This window comes from Salvelinus namaycush, chromosome 25, assembly GCF_016432855.1.
Source record: "Salvelinus namaycush isolate Seneca chromosome 25, SaNama_1.0, whole genome shotgun sequence".
Classification (NCBI taxonomy): domain Eukaryota; kingdom Metazoa; phylum Chordata; class Actinopteri; order Salmoniformes; family Salmonidae; genus Salvelinus; species Salvelinus namaycush.
The window spans coordinates 21884774-21901264 of record NC_052331.1 but is presented as its reverse complement, the minus strand read 5'-3'; the positions used below and the strand labels follow the sequence as shown (position 1 = coordinate 21901264).

The window sequence follows — 16491 nt, the reverse complement described above, 5'->3', positions numbered from 1 at the left end:
CCTCAGTAGAGACATGGAAGAACTGTCGTCTACGTGGCCCCTTCCTGCCATTACAAATGATGCAGATGTGAAAACCTAGTTGAGTGAGTGATTCAGTTCTATCCCTACAGCGTGTAATGGCCTCACAGGTGCAGGTATCACTCTGATGCCATGGCTGTGGTGGTGAACTGTGGATTAGAGAGGAGCGGACAGGGAGTGAGGGGATGTCCCTAGTGTTGTAATCTAGGGGTCCAGGAGTACAGCTGTACCCCCTCGGTGTGGTGTAACATGGCAGGGGTCTGACCTGAGGTGCATGTGGGTGAGGCGCTCCATCTCCTGCTCCATGTGGTCCTGCAGCTCTCCTGGACGCAGCAGCACCTGGCAGATAGGACAGATGGGCGTCTGGCTGTCATACAGAGACACCTTCTTCTTACCTGGAGGGAGGGAGGGAGGGAGAGAGAGAGAGAGAGAGCGAGAGAGAGAGAAAGAGAGAGAGCGAGAGAGAGAGAAAGAGAGAGAGATGGGGAAAGACAGACATAGAGAGGAGGAAGGAAAGATGGAGAGAAAGAGAGACATCAAGGGAAGCTAGGATGAGATCTGTCCACAGGGCCGTGTCCCTCAGGCATGCGGGAGAGAGGGATGGATGGGGCAGCAGGATTAAGTGCCTCAGATTTCACTTTCTTGGACTGAGAATCGCTGGGCCCTAACGCATGTCTCAGGTTACCTCATTAACACGAACAGAGTGAGCGACTGATTGAACCCAGCCACACTCCATGGATCACATTCTGGCTCTACGTCATTTCAACCATATTACAGCAAAGGCATACTGTACTCATGCACACATGTTTAAAACCCAGAGCAGTCTAATAAGGGCTTGAAGGACATACAGTAGACTATATGATGTAATGAGCCAGTTCATTGTCTTTGTGTGACAGTGTGTGTGTGTGTGTGTGTGTGTGTGTGTGTGTGTGTGTGTGTGTGTGTGTGTGTGTGTGTGTGTGTGTGTGTGTGTGTGTGTGTGTGTGTGTGTGTGTGTGTAAACATGAGTGTATTATGAGTTCCGAGTGTGTGTGTGTCTAATCTAGGTATAGAGGAGACGTCTGGGCTAAAAGCGTCAATGCTTGTTCCTAGTAAAAATATCTCCTCAGTCTCCTCGGTCTCTGGATGAAGTGGACTTCCTCCTCGCTCTCTGCTGCTGTCTTTCTGATTCCCAAATGGTACCCTATTCCTTATATAGTGCATTACCCTGGACCCAGGACCCTGGTCAGAAGTAGTCCACTATATAGGAAATAGGGTGCCATTTGGGACACACATTCTGTCTTTGCTGTTTTGGATCCCGTGTCGGCCAATCAGACGGGTCTATTCTTAGACCAGGAACAATGGGCCTACCCTGACACAGGATATCCTGTTGGGGCGAGGTGTCAGGGCGACAACAGTGTAGGTATAGGCAGGCAGGAGGGTGGGTGGCGGGCGACATACACTGTCCCCTGTCCCCCCTGCCCTCTCTGTCTGTCTGCCCTGAAATCAGGAACACACAGCCAGTGGGACACTCTTATCCTTATCTGCCCCCATGACGCCAAGTCTGAACGAAGTGACATCAGGGTTTTACTGAGTGGAAGACAGCTAAACGGTTTTGGGTTTTGAGGTAACAGCATTGTGCCAAAATAAAATAGGTGCTACAGTCAGACAAATAACATTCCTAAGGTACAACACAAACACACACACACAAACAGGCAGGTTTTCTTGGTCCTGCCTGTTTGTGTGCTTGACTCTGAGGACCCTTCCTGATAATGGCTCCAAAAGCTGTCCTCAACAAGCGTCTCGTCCATTGTGTACAAATGCAGTTGGACAGGGCTATTACCTGGTAGGTAACCTAGGAACAGGGCAGCAGAACTGGGCTATAACGTCTATAGTCTGCTCTGTGCTCAGTATAAATCCTTAAGCCCAGAATGTCTGTGTCCTTGACACTGCCCAGAGGGCAGTGTTGTATTTGTCTAGTGACGTGATGTGCTGCTACCCTGTTTGAGCTAGTGATGGATCAGTCTCACCTCCCTCCAACACAACACACACATAAACACAGAGCAGAGCAGCATACTGCAGCCAGGGGCCCTCCAGGGGCCCATATCCCTGCCCAGATATTGGCCTGTCACAACTATTTCCTGCAAGAGTACAGACTCATCAGTAAGGAGCTAGCAGGGACAATGTTAGCATGCATCCCTACTGTTGAACACACACACACACACACACACACACACACACACACACACACACACACACACACACACACACACACACAGACACACACACACACACACACACACACACACACACACACACACACACACACACACACTCTGTGTCTCTCAGCCTAACCCCCTTCCTCCCCGCCTGTCTCCCAGTCAAGCGTGCCGGCGCATACTCAACTCCTATTCCCCAGCACTACTACTTAACAGCCCCACACTCTGGACACTTTAAGTGACTTTGAAAAATAGGTAATCGATTACAATTCTGCGTGTCTGTGTTTCTCTCAGCTCCCTCCCTCTCCCGCCCGCTGCATCCCTGCACATGTATTTCTCATTTTCTGCCACTACCTTTTCATTTCCCCTCGCTGTGCTCGTCCTTCATCTAGCTCTTTCCATTCTTTCTCTCCCTTTTTTCTCTTTCTTTCTTCTCTTCCTCTGTTTCTATCCATTCCCCTCTTCCTTTGTCTCTATTTTTCTCTCTTTTTCTCCTTTCATCTCCTGCAGTCTTTGTACCTGTCTCTCTCCTCTTTGCCACATGTCTCCACTACCTCTCACTTCTCTCCATTAAGCAGTGGTCAGCTTTATTGCCCTGACAAGATAATTTGAGTCATGCCAAAGCAATCACGGTCCACAACAGTAAACAAAGAAATATCCAATCCCATTCTGTTGCTGATAAAGTGCTTTCAATTCTGTAGGCAATTGCATCGAGAAAACACAGACGTCACTGGACTTTATTGTCCATGGTTGATTTAGAGTTTTTTGGGGAGATGGGCTTCATATACTGTTTTAAATGTGCATTTTGTAAATAATCTCACTTTTTTTGTTTGACTGTAGGCTCTCAGTTCTGTGACAATTGTGCAAGTGACAATGCTACAATGTTACATCAATGGTAATTTTGTCAGACAGTGTAGGTTTTTAATGTCTGAATTTTTTTAAACAGAAAGTTAAATATGCTGCAAATACCAATAGAGTTGTGTGTGTACCAGAGGAGAACAGCCGTTATTCTGGTGCTGTTTGTGTGGGAAGAGGTAGACAGACTACGTGGTGATCTAGACTCCCTGTCTGTCTGAGGACAATGGAAGTGTATGTGGTTGTGTGGCCCATTGCCTCTCGACTCAGACCCGTTAATTCATCCCTACACAATCAATGGGTTTAGTAATGGAGTCCTGATCACTGCAGCGAGGACCTGTCGGCCCCTTAACCACCTCCGTGTCACCTGTCACACCCCAACATACTCACACACACACACACACACACACACACACACACACACACACACACACACACACACACACACACACACACACACACACACACACACACACACACACACACACACACACACACACACACACACACACACACAAACACAAACACCACCTAACCTGAGATACGTAACCTTAGCTCAGAGAGGAGAGAGCTGTTTGATCTCTGCAGCCGTAGTGTGGTGTGGGTAGACAGTGACAGAGACAGGGCTCCCTGAGGGTATGTAGGCAGCAGGCAGGCAGGGCTGTGACACTGGACATGACAGACTGCAGGGCCCAAGCCTCACAGCACTAACTACCATTTTAACACGCTGGGAAAAGTCTGAATTTGTCAATTGTATAAGTTCTGCACATTTCGCGACGTTCAAAATAACTGAATTAATTATATTGCCAGATTTGTAGTGCATTTTACAAGTAAGAAAACATGTATGAAAGATTTTAGGTCCCATTAGCTTAAAGCTTATTTGTTTAGTGATAATTACAACAGATGTATGACTGAACTATGTTAGTTCTTTCATCCCACAGAGTCTACATACAGCATGATGGGGCAGATGCTCCAGGATTTAGGGCACAGGAGGTTGTTGGAACCTTAATTGGGGAGGACGGGCTCGTGGTAGTGGCTGGAGCGGAATAGGTGAAAAGGTATCAAATACATCAAACACATAGTGTCCATGGTTTCTCTCTGTCTCTCTCTCTGTCTGTCTCTCTCTCCCTCTATGTCTGTGTGGGTGGGTGTTAAAGCGAGCATTTCAAGAAGATAGTTGGATGTATTGTCTGTTGCTTGGTTAAAGTTTGTCTATTTTTGACACATTTGAACTTGCAAAAGACATTTGCTGTGAGTTCCAAATGTTTGTGTAATTTCCAAATAACATATTTCTCTGTCCAATCTCAGCCCCTGACAACAGACCATCTCTTATCCCCCTGTGGTAATCTTTCAATCTCACCTATGATGTCACATGTTCAAAGTTTTCCTGATCTGTCACGGGTATCATCAATAAGGGCCCACTGCCCACTGTGTGTGTTGGGGGCCTAATGTGTTTCCTATAGACAGGCCCATTATGTGTGGCTGTGTGTGTGGCTGCAGCCCCCCAGCCTAGTGTCCACGTCCTCCCCAGAGAGGATTGACTAAAGGCAGACAGCCTGTGATTAATCATGGGCCACGAGGAACAGTGAAACAGAGAGGGAGCAATCCCAGATAGACAGAGACAGAGGCAGAGGCAGGTGGACCTAGTGGTCCCTCCCTCTCTAAACAGCCACATCTGGGTACTGAATCTGCTCCCCCCTTTCTGTCTATTGGTCTCTCTCTTGTTCTCCTCTGATGCTGTACTGTGGATGCCTCATTGACCCTTTCCCCTCTGCTTTCTCTCCCTTTCTCTCTCTCACTTTATCCCCATCGCTCTACCCCTCGTCCTCTTGTCAGTTCCTAGTTCTCTCTCTATCCCTTTCTCTCAGCCTCTCTCATTCTCAACCCCCCTCTTTCTCTCTCTGTCTCTCTCTTTCCCTCAGGGCAGTGAGTGATGGGAATTGGTCGACAGAGAGATAAATCCTGGGGAAGGAGGGGGTTTTGCACGCGGCACTTGTCAGCGCGTTAAAGATGATTAATGCGGGATGCCCCCCTCCGCCGGACCCCTTAGCTTTGAGAGGGGGGGTGACTCCTCCGTTTAATCTGTGGGAGCGAAGGGGACGCTGAGGCAGGCAGGGAGAGAGGGAATGAGGGAGGAAGAGGGTAAGGAGGGAGGAGGGGGGCAATAACAAGGAAATAGGCCTGACAGAACTTTTTAGTACTGAGATTCCTCACCAAAATGCCACACGACCAGGGGAAGGAAGGAAGAGGATGCTGCCTCCGCTCGCTGTGGCCTGACGGTTCTGATTGAGTGCTGGCCTGATCTCTTCTAATGCACCAAGATGGATCATCTCATCTTCTCCTCCCATCCCACCCTGCCTCACTGCCTGGCCCCCAATCTCTCCTTTTAATCTCTGCCACCGTTTACCTTTATCAGGCCACTCCACTTAACCAGCCCGAGTCCTCTCCACTCGTCTCCAAGACACGACTAATGCCACACAGTGTCTGCATTCCAAATGGCACCATATTCCCTATGTAGAGCACTTCTTTTGAACCAAATCCTATGGGCCCTGGTTAAAAGTAGTGCCCTAAATGGGGAATAGGGTGCCATTTGGGACACACTCAGGCACAATCACCTGACTCCCTCCTCCACCACAACATGCCAGCCAGGCAAACTGTAATTATCTAAAGTATTCCCATCACTTAACCCCTTTCCTTAAAATCAATGATAAGAGGTGTTATGAGAAATTGAGACAGCCGATTAGACGACAGATGGCGAAATGAGAGCATGAGAGCAAGACTGCAGCCTGATGGAGAGAGAGAGAGAGAGAGAGAGAGAGAGAGAGAGAGAGAGAGAGAGAGAGAGAGAGAGAGAGAGAGAGATGGATGGATGGATGGATGGATGGAGATAGAGAGAGAGAGAGATGATAGAGAAAGAGAGAAAGACATAGAGAGCGAGAGAGAGAGAGATGGATAATGAAAGAGAGAGAGAGAGAGAGAGATGGATGGATGGATGGAGATAGAGAGAGAGAGAGAGATGATAGAGAAAGAGAGAGCATGAGAGAAGAGGAAGAGATTGAGAATGGGGGTGTTGCGTCCTGTTGTGTCATGCTCCGCTGCCTGCCGGTCTTATCAGAGCTGCCAAACGGCTGCACAGTCCTATCACTATCATGCTGCATGGCTATGGCTATTGGTGGATGTGAGGGGGGTGAATTTAGCTGAGTGGGCCGGATGAGGCTGGGTTGGTACGTGGCGATGTATAACAGCTCTGGAGCTCACCCCGACACTTCTTACATGTTGTTTTACAACCCACCCTTCAAAGAAGAGAAGCAGACTATGCTGAATGAAGGCTGCAGCTAGCTGCTACAATTTACAGAGGGCCACTGGCACAACTCTGGTAGCACAGGCCTGTGAGTTGTCTGTCTACTAACTCGTTTGCCCTTTCACAGCGTTTCACAACGGAACTCAAATAGCATGGGCCTCTTTCATTTAACTGTTTCCAAATGCATAAAGAACCTATACGCTTTACGTATCTGTAAAATATAAAAACATATGTAGCTACAGTAGATACTGTCTCACTGGCTTTTGTGGAAAAATATACTTTAAAGAATTGTAGTATTAAACAATAATATTAGCAATAGTGTGCGCTATATCAATTTTTGGTTAAAATAGCTTTTATGGAGAGGATTTTAGTAATTGTTATGAGTGTGTAACCATGGTGTGTGTGTGCATGTGTGCGCGCGCGAGCTTGTGTGTGTACACAGGCAGCCCTGCTGTGGTCAGTTCTCCTCCTACAGAGCCCCATGCAGTCTGCTGTTTGCTCAGCACTGCTAGCTCCCTAATGTGTAATGTACTGGCCAGAGAACAAAGACATTTTACTAACAGGCTCTCGGGGAGGACTGGAGCGCCTTTTGAAATCCAAATGTGTTAACATTGTAGCGGTGCTCTAAGTGGAGACTGGCAGGCAGGCGGGGGCAGGCGGGGGCTCTCGTTGTGTAGTGTTGTGTAGTGCGCTCACCTGGGAGTCTATGACCCTGCACAGCTGCCGCCAGTAAAGCTGCCTCCGCAACGGAACACACTGCTGACTTCACAGGCGCCTGCCTACCTGCCTGCTGCCTACCCACACTGCACCACATCTTTACTACTAGGTCCTTTAACTCAGCTTTTACGCAGCCTGGGAGTGTGTGTATGTGTGTGTGTGTGTGTGTGTGTGTGTGTGTGTGTGTGTGTGTGTGTGTGTGTGTGTGTGTGTGTGTGTGTGTGTGTGTGTGTGTGTGTGTGTGTGTGTGTGTGTGTGTGCGCGTCAACATGCTCTAAATGATTATGCAGGTAATATATACAGTACATTTAATTATAATCTGTTAGGTCAGATTTAAACAGAGAGGGGACCAAATAGATGACTTCCAAAGGTTCTCTAAATGTTTGACTGAAATCACAAAGACAATAGTACATCACGTTGAGAACAAAGGAACAATTTCTCACGGTCACCGTGTATGTTTTTATAGCCCACCACCAAGTATCTCACAAGACCTAATAGAACAATGAAAATCTCTGACATAATACCTTTTTTTCATTCATTTATTTCCTCCCTCCATCCCTCTCTCCATTCCTCTTTCCATTCTGCCAGCCGAGCAGCACTTACACAGGATCAATTAGCATCAATTATGTGCTGACTTCATTTAACTGTATAGCGCTAGGATCTGTCACTTTCACTTCCAGATTAATGGAGGCCCCTGAACTTGTCTTTGGCAGAAGGAGATGATCATTCGTCTTTTAAAGAGAAACCTGAGAAGCAGGATCTTTAGGCCTATATTATCTTGAGTGGAGTTGTATTTTCTGCATAGGTCTATAGGTATATGGGTTCGAAATAGCACCCTATACCTTATTACAGTGCACTACTCATGGCATCCTATACCTTATATAGTGCCCTACTCATGGCATCCTATACCTTATATAGTGCCCTACTCATGGCATCCTATACCTTATATAGTGCCCTACTCATGGCATCATATACCTTATATGTGAGCCTGAGCATCCCCCTCATCCCCCTGTGTATGAGAATGCATTGAATTGGCTCATACGACAATCAGCTAATGAATAACATGTAAAATGCACACCAAGGCACAATAAGACTAGAGAATGAACGGCAAGGTGTGACTTTATGAGTTTGCTGAGGGGAGCCGAGGGGAGCCGGCACACACAAACAGTTTGGTAAATGGAATTACAAAGTGTCTACATATGGAGCCTGTCTGGGTGCCCTTGAAGAAGTCTGTTCTCCTTGTCCACCTAGTTGCATTTTCCTCTTGTTTTTCATGCCAGGGAGCCGTAAATGAGTTTCCCGACATGCATCAAGTGTTTACGCCAGGCACCCTCCTATCCCTCCAATTGCCTCACCCCCTAAAACCGCCAACATCAGTAAACAATGAAATCTCTCAGCTGAAACTCAATGTGTAACCGCATTACCCTGCCTGATAAAATCTTCAAACAATGTGCGATAAGGGGAATTTGATTTGATTCGAAGGGCCCTTTTTTTCTTTCCTTTAGACATTCCCCCTTCTTTCCTCTCCTCCTTGCCTAGCCTGAGGCTGTAACACCGCTGCTCATCCCCCTCTCATCCCCCGCTCATCCACATCTCATCCCCCTCTCATCCCCCGCTCATCCCCCGCTCATCCCCCGCTCATCCCCCTCTCATTCCCCTCTCATCCCCCGCTCATCCCCCGCTCATCCCCCTCTCATCCCCCGCTCATCCCCCTCTCATCCCCCGCTCATCCCCCTCTCATCCCCCGCTCATCCCCCTCTCATCCCCCGCTCATTCCTCGCTCATCCCCCGCTCATCCCCCGCTCATCCCCCTCTCATCCCCCTCTCATCCCCCGCTCATCCCCCTCTCATTCCTCTCTCATCCCCAGCTCATCCCCCTCTCATCCCCCGCTCATCCCCCTCTCATCCCTCTCTCATCCCCCTCTCATCCCCCTCTCATCCCCCTCTCATCCCCTCTCATCCCTCCTCTCATCCCTCCTCTCATCCCTCCTCTCATCCCTCCTCTCATCCCTCCTCTCATCCCCCTCTCATCCCCCTCTCATCCCTCCTCATCCCTCCTCTCATCCCCCTCTACAAAATGACACTGCCTCGCATGCACAATAAAATAAATCCACCAATCCTGTCACCCTTCATTTTGGGTTCCCCACTAAACCTAAATCAACGCAAGGTGATTCCCCTGAAGTCATCTTCATGATGGAAAATATGGACTTTAAAGTCAAAACGAGGCCAATTAAGGCAATGGGGCCGGTAAGGGGAGTGTGTGTGCACCGGTGTGTGTATGTGTGTGTGTGCCTGTGTGTGTGGTGATTTGGTTTATTCTAACTGGTGATTTAAGCAGGCTGGACAGTTACTGGGCTGATTGCAGTGAGGGGGTGGGAGGGGCTGGGAGACGGATGGGAGACGGAGTTTGGCTGTTCATTCAGAGGACATTTGATGAAATGGAACGGGGTCATCTTCAGTTTGGCACCCCGCGCCTGCCGGTATGATGAGCGAGGCGGGGAGGCGAGGAGGAAGAGGAGGAGAGGAGGAGATCTCTAGCCAGCACACAGGGGGCTGCTCGTCTGCTCGGGCTCTGACAGTGATGCATTGTGTTTTTAAATACCAGTGTTCCACGCCCTGCTCAAAACTGATCACACTGCTCATTCCAACCCAGCCCCGTTGTCACCTTAAAAAAAGCAAAGGCAATCTCCTCTCCGTGAGCAGAATGAAGAGGCAAAAGAGGAAAGCGTCTGTTGTGTGGCCTGTTTTAGTCAAGTGGGATGTGTTCAGGAAAAGTGATTTTATACATCTGTCAAAATGTGATTCAAATGCTAACAGTGTGCGCTTACACTTACAGTATGTGAGATTGAAAATACTTGTTACAAGCTGTACAAAGATCAAAACAATGTCATCATGTAGGCTGATTTCTAGTCAACAAATCACAACAATGTAATAAATCATTAGCTAAGTGATTTACTGATGTTTTAACACCTCTTTTGAAGCAGTGGAGGGACGATGTGTGTTTTGTGTGCGTTTGTGTGTATGTGTGTGTGTGTGTGCTAGTGGGGGCCTATGGGGTTGACGGGGGCAGTGTATGGGGGGTAAGAGGGGAGAGTGGCTGGTGGTGGCGGTGGCAGGGCGCTCACGTTAGTGACAGCTGTTTATTCAATCAATCACCTTGTCGACGGTATAGCAGTGTGCTGGGGACTGGGAGATTGAGTTTTGCCTCACAAGGGAGAATGGAGCAAATTAATAGACCATTACCCAGGCGCTGACCCAGGAAATGAGGGTGATACTGCTGGGTTAGATCTGCCAGCCTGCCTGCTTCTCCACTCAGCCCCCCCCCCCCCCCCCCCCCCAGCCCCCCACGGCCCCCGGCTGCTGTTGGGGGGAGGGAGAGAAGGAGGAAGGGAGGGAAGGAGGGCGGGAGGGAGCTTTAGAAGGGAATTGAACACAGAGACAGTGGCCGCCACCACTGCACATCCACAGCACCCCCTCACCTCCTTCAGTTCTCCCCAGGGGAAAGGGGCCATTACTGCTGGTAGGGAAGAGAGAAGGCCTGGGTAGTAGTGGATGGAAGAGGGATGGAGGAGGAGCTGGTAGAGTAGAATGTATTTGCAAGCCTTGGCTAGCCCTGTTTGGCTTGCTGAGCAGGCAGGATGTGAGATCTGGGTCCTGGTCTGGGTCCTGGCCTGGGTCCTGGCCTGGGTCGCCTCCCTCTGGAGATGCTGGGGATGGGGGGTGAGCACTGAGCAGGTGTGGGGTAAGAGGGTATGAGGTGGGCAAACCTCATTCAGACCATTTCTCACCGGCTCACTATTTCTCACCAGCTCAGATAGGGGCCGTGATGAGCGAGTCAAAAGCCAACTTCTCTACGCCCTACTCCCCCCTATTCAATTGTACCTCTTCAGCTATACAGAGGTGAGGTGTGTCTCTAGCCTCTATCAGGGAGTGGGCTGCTCTGCTGTGGTCAGGACTCATTTCCATCCCAAAGGGCTCATCATGGTGGGAGGAGAAACAGCAGCGTCAGTGCTGGGGCTGAGATCAGCACTTTGAGCACAGGGGCTGACTAAGCACTTAATCATCACACTAGTATTATTTTCACACCTATTCACATCCACTGCATTTCCCCTGGCCTCTTTAGAACAATACTCTAGTTAATACGGGCCCAACAGGGTACATGGTTACGTCTTCCTTCCCATCACTCTTCAATAGGAGCTGAAGTCCATTTGCTAAGGTGGGTTCTGTTTTGGTTAAGTTTTAGCTGATGAGGCTAGCTACCTCTTGAGTGCTGCAAGTTAACTAGGCCGGGATCCCTCCTCCCTCTCTCACTTTTAGCAGGGACATGGGGGATGTTGTCGACTGTTGTTGTTGGCTGGCTGCTGTTGTCGGCTGGCTGCTGCTGAGAGTGTTATTTGCCATCTGTTTGCCACCAGGGAGTGGAGCGGGTGCACAGAGCTCATCCTGAACAATGCTTAACAGTAATTGATAGCTAGCGCTCAGCCACAGATAGCTAACCCCCACAGGTTGCTCTTCATCACCACCACCAACACCACCGTCCTCCCTCTTTCTCTCTCTCTCTCTCTCTCTCTTTCTCTCTCTCTCTCTCTCTCTCTCTCTCTCTCTCTTTCTTTCTCTCTCCCTCCCTCCCTCCCTCCCTCTCTCTACCCTTCATCCATCAATCTCTCTCTCTCTCTCTCTCGCTCTCTCTCTCTCTCTCTCTCTCTCTCTCTCTCTCTCTCTCTCTCTCTCTCTCTCTCTCTCTCTCTCTCTCTCTCTCTCTCTCTGTCTCTCTCTCTCTCTCCCTCCCTCACTCTCATATACTTGAGTGTGGGAATTAATTATCGGAGCCAATTAACTGTTTATACTCTGATGTTTTAACTAATTACCTCTAATAGCGACACAACAGCGGCCAGCCGAGTTAATTGAATTCTAACGGTGGGGCTGAATGCAGGTTGGGAGTGGAGGCTGAATGAGAAGAAGCCTGTCTGGAGTAGAGCTGCCTGTCATGAGGCAGTAGAGGGGAGAGTTAGAGCTGTTCTCCTCCCACGTCTTCCTCCTCCCACGTCCCAGGTTATTAACACCCATCGCCTGTCACTACACTTTAGATGGTGTGCCACACCGCACGCCTGACACGGACACAAACACAGGCATACACACACACGTGCAAGCACATACACATTCACACACTGCAAACATGCCAAACCATTTCTAGATTGATGACATACACATACAGTATGTTCACGTCTTCAGCACTGAGACTAGTAAAATCATATGTCAGACATTATACATATTCTATGGTGTTTGTGAAAATGTATATTATGATTGGCATTATACAGAACAGTCCATGGCCGTGGCTCGGTGAGAGTTCCCTGTTTCACAGATATAGATCTGCAAATCGGTCCTTGGCTGAGCCATAAAATCTGGATAAGACTGTAAAGGCTAAATTATTTGAAAGTTACAAGAGAAAGCGCTGAGGGCTTGTGTGATCAACACTGCCATGTACACCACATGGTCTCACTCCTGAACCCATGCTTTGCATGCAGGGAACAGAACAGGCTCTCCCACGAACGCTGGGAGAAGAATGTTTTACCCCGAGACGACGGTGCACATCTCTAACCTCTCCCCTCCACCCCGCGACTGGAACACAGCCTGAAACAGGGTTCCTTTTACACATGTTAACCTGCTGGCCTCCCCCACTAACAGTAATCAATTGCTCTCACTACTAGGGCCCTCTCAGTTAGTACTAGAGCAGTGGTCACCAACTGGTTGATTGCGGCATTACAAGTCCATCCAAGGCATTACTAGTCCATCCAAGGCATTACTAGTCCATCCAAGGCAATCCTGGTCGATCCAAGGCATTACTAGTCCATCCAAGGCATTCCTGGTCGATCCAAGGCATTACAAGTCCATCCAAGGCATTCCTGGTCGATCCAAGGCATTACTAGTCCATCCAAGGCATTCCTGGTTGATCCAAGGCATTCATAGTCCATCCAAGGCATTCCTGGTTGATCTAAGGCATTACAAGTCCATCCAAGGCATTCCTGTTCGATCCAAGGCATTACAAGTCCATCCAAGTCATTCCTGGTCGATCCAAGGCATTACAAGTCCATCCAAGGCATTCCTGGTCGATCCAAGGCATTACAAGTCCATCCAAGGCATTCCTGGTCGATCCAAGGCATTACAAGTCCATCCAAGGCATTCCTGGTCGATCCAAGGCATTACAAGTCCATCCAAGGCATTCCTTGTCGATCCAAGGCATTACTAGTCGATCCAAGGCATTCCTGGTCGATCCAAGGCATCCCTATTGTTTTTATTCATTTCACGCTGTTGGTGGTAGGTGCACTTGATTCAGCAGCCCTAGCGCCAGGGTAGGCAAAGTGTTCCCATTTTGAACCATTTAATGTGTCTGAACTTAGAACTCCACCTACCCAGCAGTGCACCTATATAGGCCTTCCGCTGGCCAATCAGATAGCTCAGATCACCGTGTCTGCACAGTTTCCTCGAGCCATACACTTTAAAAAGAAGCCTCGAACACACAGCAAAGTCAATACTGTAGATTTTCAAAACGTTTAAAACCACGACTAGAGAGAGACTCAACGAATACAGCAAAGAGCTGCTGTTTTTATTAGTAAGTTCATGTTTAAGTTGTTATTCAGCACTAGTGTCAACACCTTGTTTAAGACTTATACAAGTGTTCTCCCTACTTCCACTCACGCTACAAACAGTACTGCAGCTGTAACGAATGAATGTAACAAAGTGTTTCCATAAGCTTGTGTTGTTATTAGCGGCTTGTGTCCTTTTTAATATCGAGAAATATTTCACATTCTCTGGTCATAGGAGTAACAACATGCGACTTGAGTTTCGCCATCAGCTGGAAGACTGTGTACCCTTTTCTCAGCGGAGGGAGGGAGGAGGGACGGTGAGTCTGGTGAGAGGCAGCCTCACCGCTGCTCCCTCCCATCAGAATGACCATCAGATGCAGGCCATCAGTCCAGTAAACAAAATATAGAGCTAATTATTATGCTCACTCAGCTGTGCCTCACAAGTAATACAACAAAGGATCTATTACCAGTGTGATCATATACTGTACTTAATTGTTTTAATATAATTTCTAAATGGTCTGAGAAGAACAACAATTTACAGTTGAAGTTGGAAGTTTACATACACTTAGGTTGGAGTCATTAAAACTCGTTTTTCAACCATTCCACAAATTTCTTGTGAACAAACTATAGTTTTGGCAAGTCGGTTAGGACATCTACTTTGTGCATGACGCAAGTAATTTTTCCACCAATTGTTTACAGACAGATTATTTCACTTATAATTCAATTTCAGTTGGTCAGAAGTTTACATAAACTAAGTTGACTGTGCCTATAAACAGCTTGAAAAATTACAGAAAATTATGACATGGCTTTAGAAGCTTCTGATAGGCTAACTGACATCATTTGAGTCAATTGGAGGTGTACCTGTGAATGTATTTCAAGGCCAACCTTCAAACTCAGTGCCTCTTTGCTTGACATCATGGGAAACTCAAAAGAAATCAGCCAAGACCTCAGAAAAAGTATTGTAGACCTCCACAAGTCTGGTTCATCCTTGGGAGCAATTTCCAAACGCCTGAAGGTACCACGTTCATCTGTACAATAGTACGCAAGTATAAACACCATGGGACCACACAGCCGTCAAACCGCTCAGGAAGGAGATGCGTTCTGTCTCCTAGAGATGAACGTACTTTGGTGCGAAAAGTGCAAATCAATCCCAGAAAAGGACCTTGTGAAGATGCTGGAGGAAACAGGTACAAAAGTATCTATATCCACAGTTAAAAAAGTCCTATATCAACATAACCTGAAAGGCTGCTCAGCAAGGAAGAAGCCACTGCTCCAAAACCGCCATAAAAAAGCCAGACTACGGTTTGCAACTGCACATGGGGACAAAGATCGTACTTTTTGAAGAAATGTCCTCTGGTCTGATGAAACAAAAATATAACTGTTTGCCCATAATGACCATTGTTATGTTTGGAGGAAAAAGGGGGAGCCTTGCAAACCGAAGAACACCATCCCAGCCGTGAAGCACGGGGTGGCAGCACCATGTTGTGGGGGTGCTTTGCTGCAGGAGGGACTGGTGCACTTCACAAAATAGATGGCATCATGAGGGAGGAAAGTTATTTGGATATATTGAAGCAACATCTCAAGAAATCAGTCAGGAAGTTAAAGCTTGGTTGCAAATGGGTCTTCCAAATGGACAATGACCCCAAGCATACTTCCAAAGTTGTGGCAAAATGGCTTAAGGACAACAAAGTCAAGGTATTGGAGTGGCCATCACAAAGCCCTGACCTCAATCCTATAGAAAATGTGTGGGCAGAACAGAAAAAGGGTGCAAGGAGGCCTACAAACATGACTCAGTTACACACGCTCTGTCAGGACGGATGGACCAAAATTCACCCAACTTATTGTGGGAAGCTTGTGGAAGGCTACCCGAAATGTTTGATTGTTAAATTGTTAAACAATTTAAAGGCAATGCTACCAAATACTAATTGAGTGTACGTAAACGTCTGACCCACTGGGAATGTGATGAAAGAAATAAAAGCTGAAATAAATCATTCTCTCTACTATTTTTCTGACATTTCACATTCTTAAAATAAAGTGGTGATCCTAACTGACCTAAGACAGGCAATTTTTACGAGGATTAAATGTCAGGAATTGTGAAGGTGTATTTAAACTTCCGACTTCAACTGTACATTTTACTAGACACTCTTATCCAGAGCGACTTATAGTAAGTAGCAAGTGCATACATCCCCCCCCCCCCCCCCCCCCCCCCCAATACTAGTCCCTCATGGGAATCAAACCCACAACCCTGGCGATGTAAGCACCATGCTCTACCACCTGAGCCACATGGGACATTGGCAGGCCAATTCAAGCATAGCCAATATGCAGTGATTATGTATTGGCCCTATAGGCTACCGCACAAACCTCATTGCTACAGAACTATTTTTAATTGGTTAATGTTGCATAGGCTTATCTGAGCGGTCGATCTCGGCTTGCATTTTGACTCAGAAAGTGATCTTGACTCAGAAAGTGATCTTGACTCAGAAGGTTGGTGACTATTGTACTAGAGGCTAGTGAGGAGGAGAAGAATTTCAGCACCACCTGGGTGAATCAGATTCTTGTGTGTTTGTGTCTGTGTGATAAGACCAGCCCTCCCTCGTAGTTTGAGCCTCAAAGTCAGTGAAAGTTTAAAGATGATCAGTCTTCTTCTCACCCACATGCTTGTATTACTACTTCCCAGCCCTGTCCCCATAGACAGCAGGGGGGAAAGGAAAGAGAGCCACTGATTGATTCATCACTGGAGACCTCCCTCTTTGTCTGTTGCTGCCTGACACACACACGCACACACACACACAGACACACACATGCACACGCACACGCA

General features: G+C 47.7%; 1 protein-coding gene and 1 non-coding gene across 3 annotated transcripts in view; both read right to left on the bottom strand.

Annotated features, from left to right (window-relative positions):
• Window positions 1-16491, bottom strand: part of LOC120020357 (E3 ubiquitin-protein ligase RNF220-like) — a 171167-nt gene that overhangs the window by 45993 nt on the left and 108683 nt on the right. For both annotated transcript variants that reach the window (XM_038963952.1, XM_038963953.1), the window contains exon 2: window positions 284-413. In XM_038963952.1, the coding sequence (XP_038819880.1) occupies window positions 284-413 (130 nt within the window). The remainder of the gene's footprint in view (window positions 1-283; window positions 414-16491) is intronic.
• trnav-uac lies at window positions 15890-15963 on the bottom strand. Its single transcript has one exon. It is a non-coding gene; the product is annotated as a tRNA-Val (tRNA).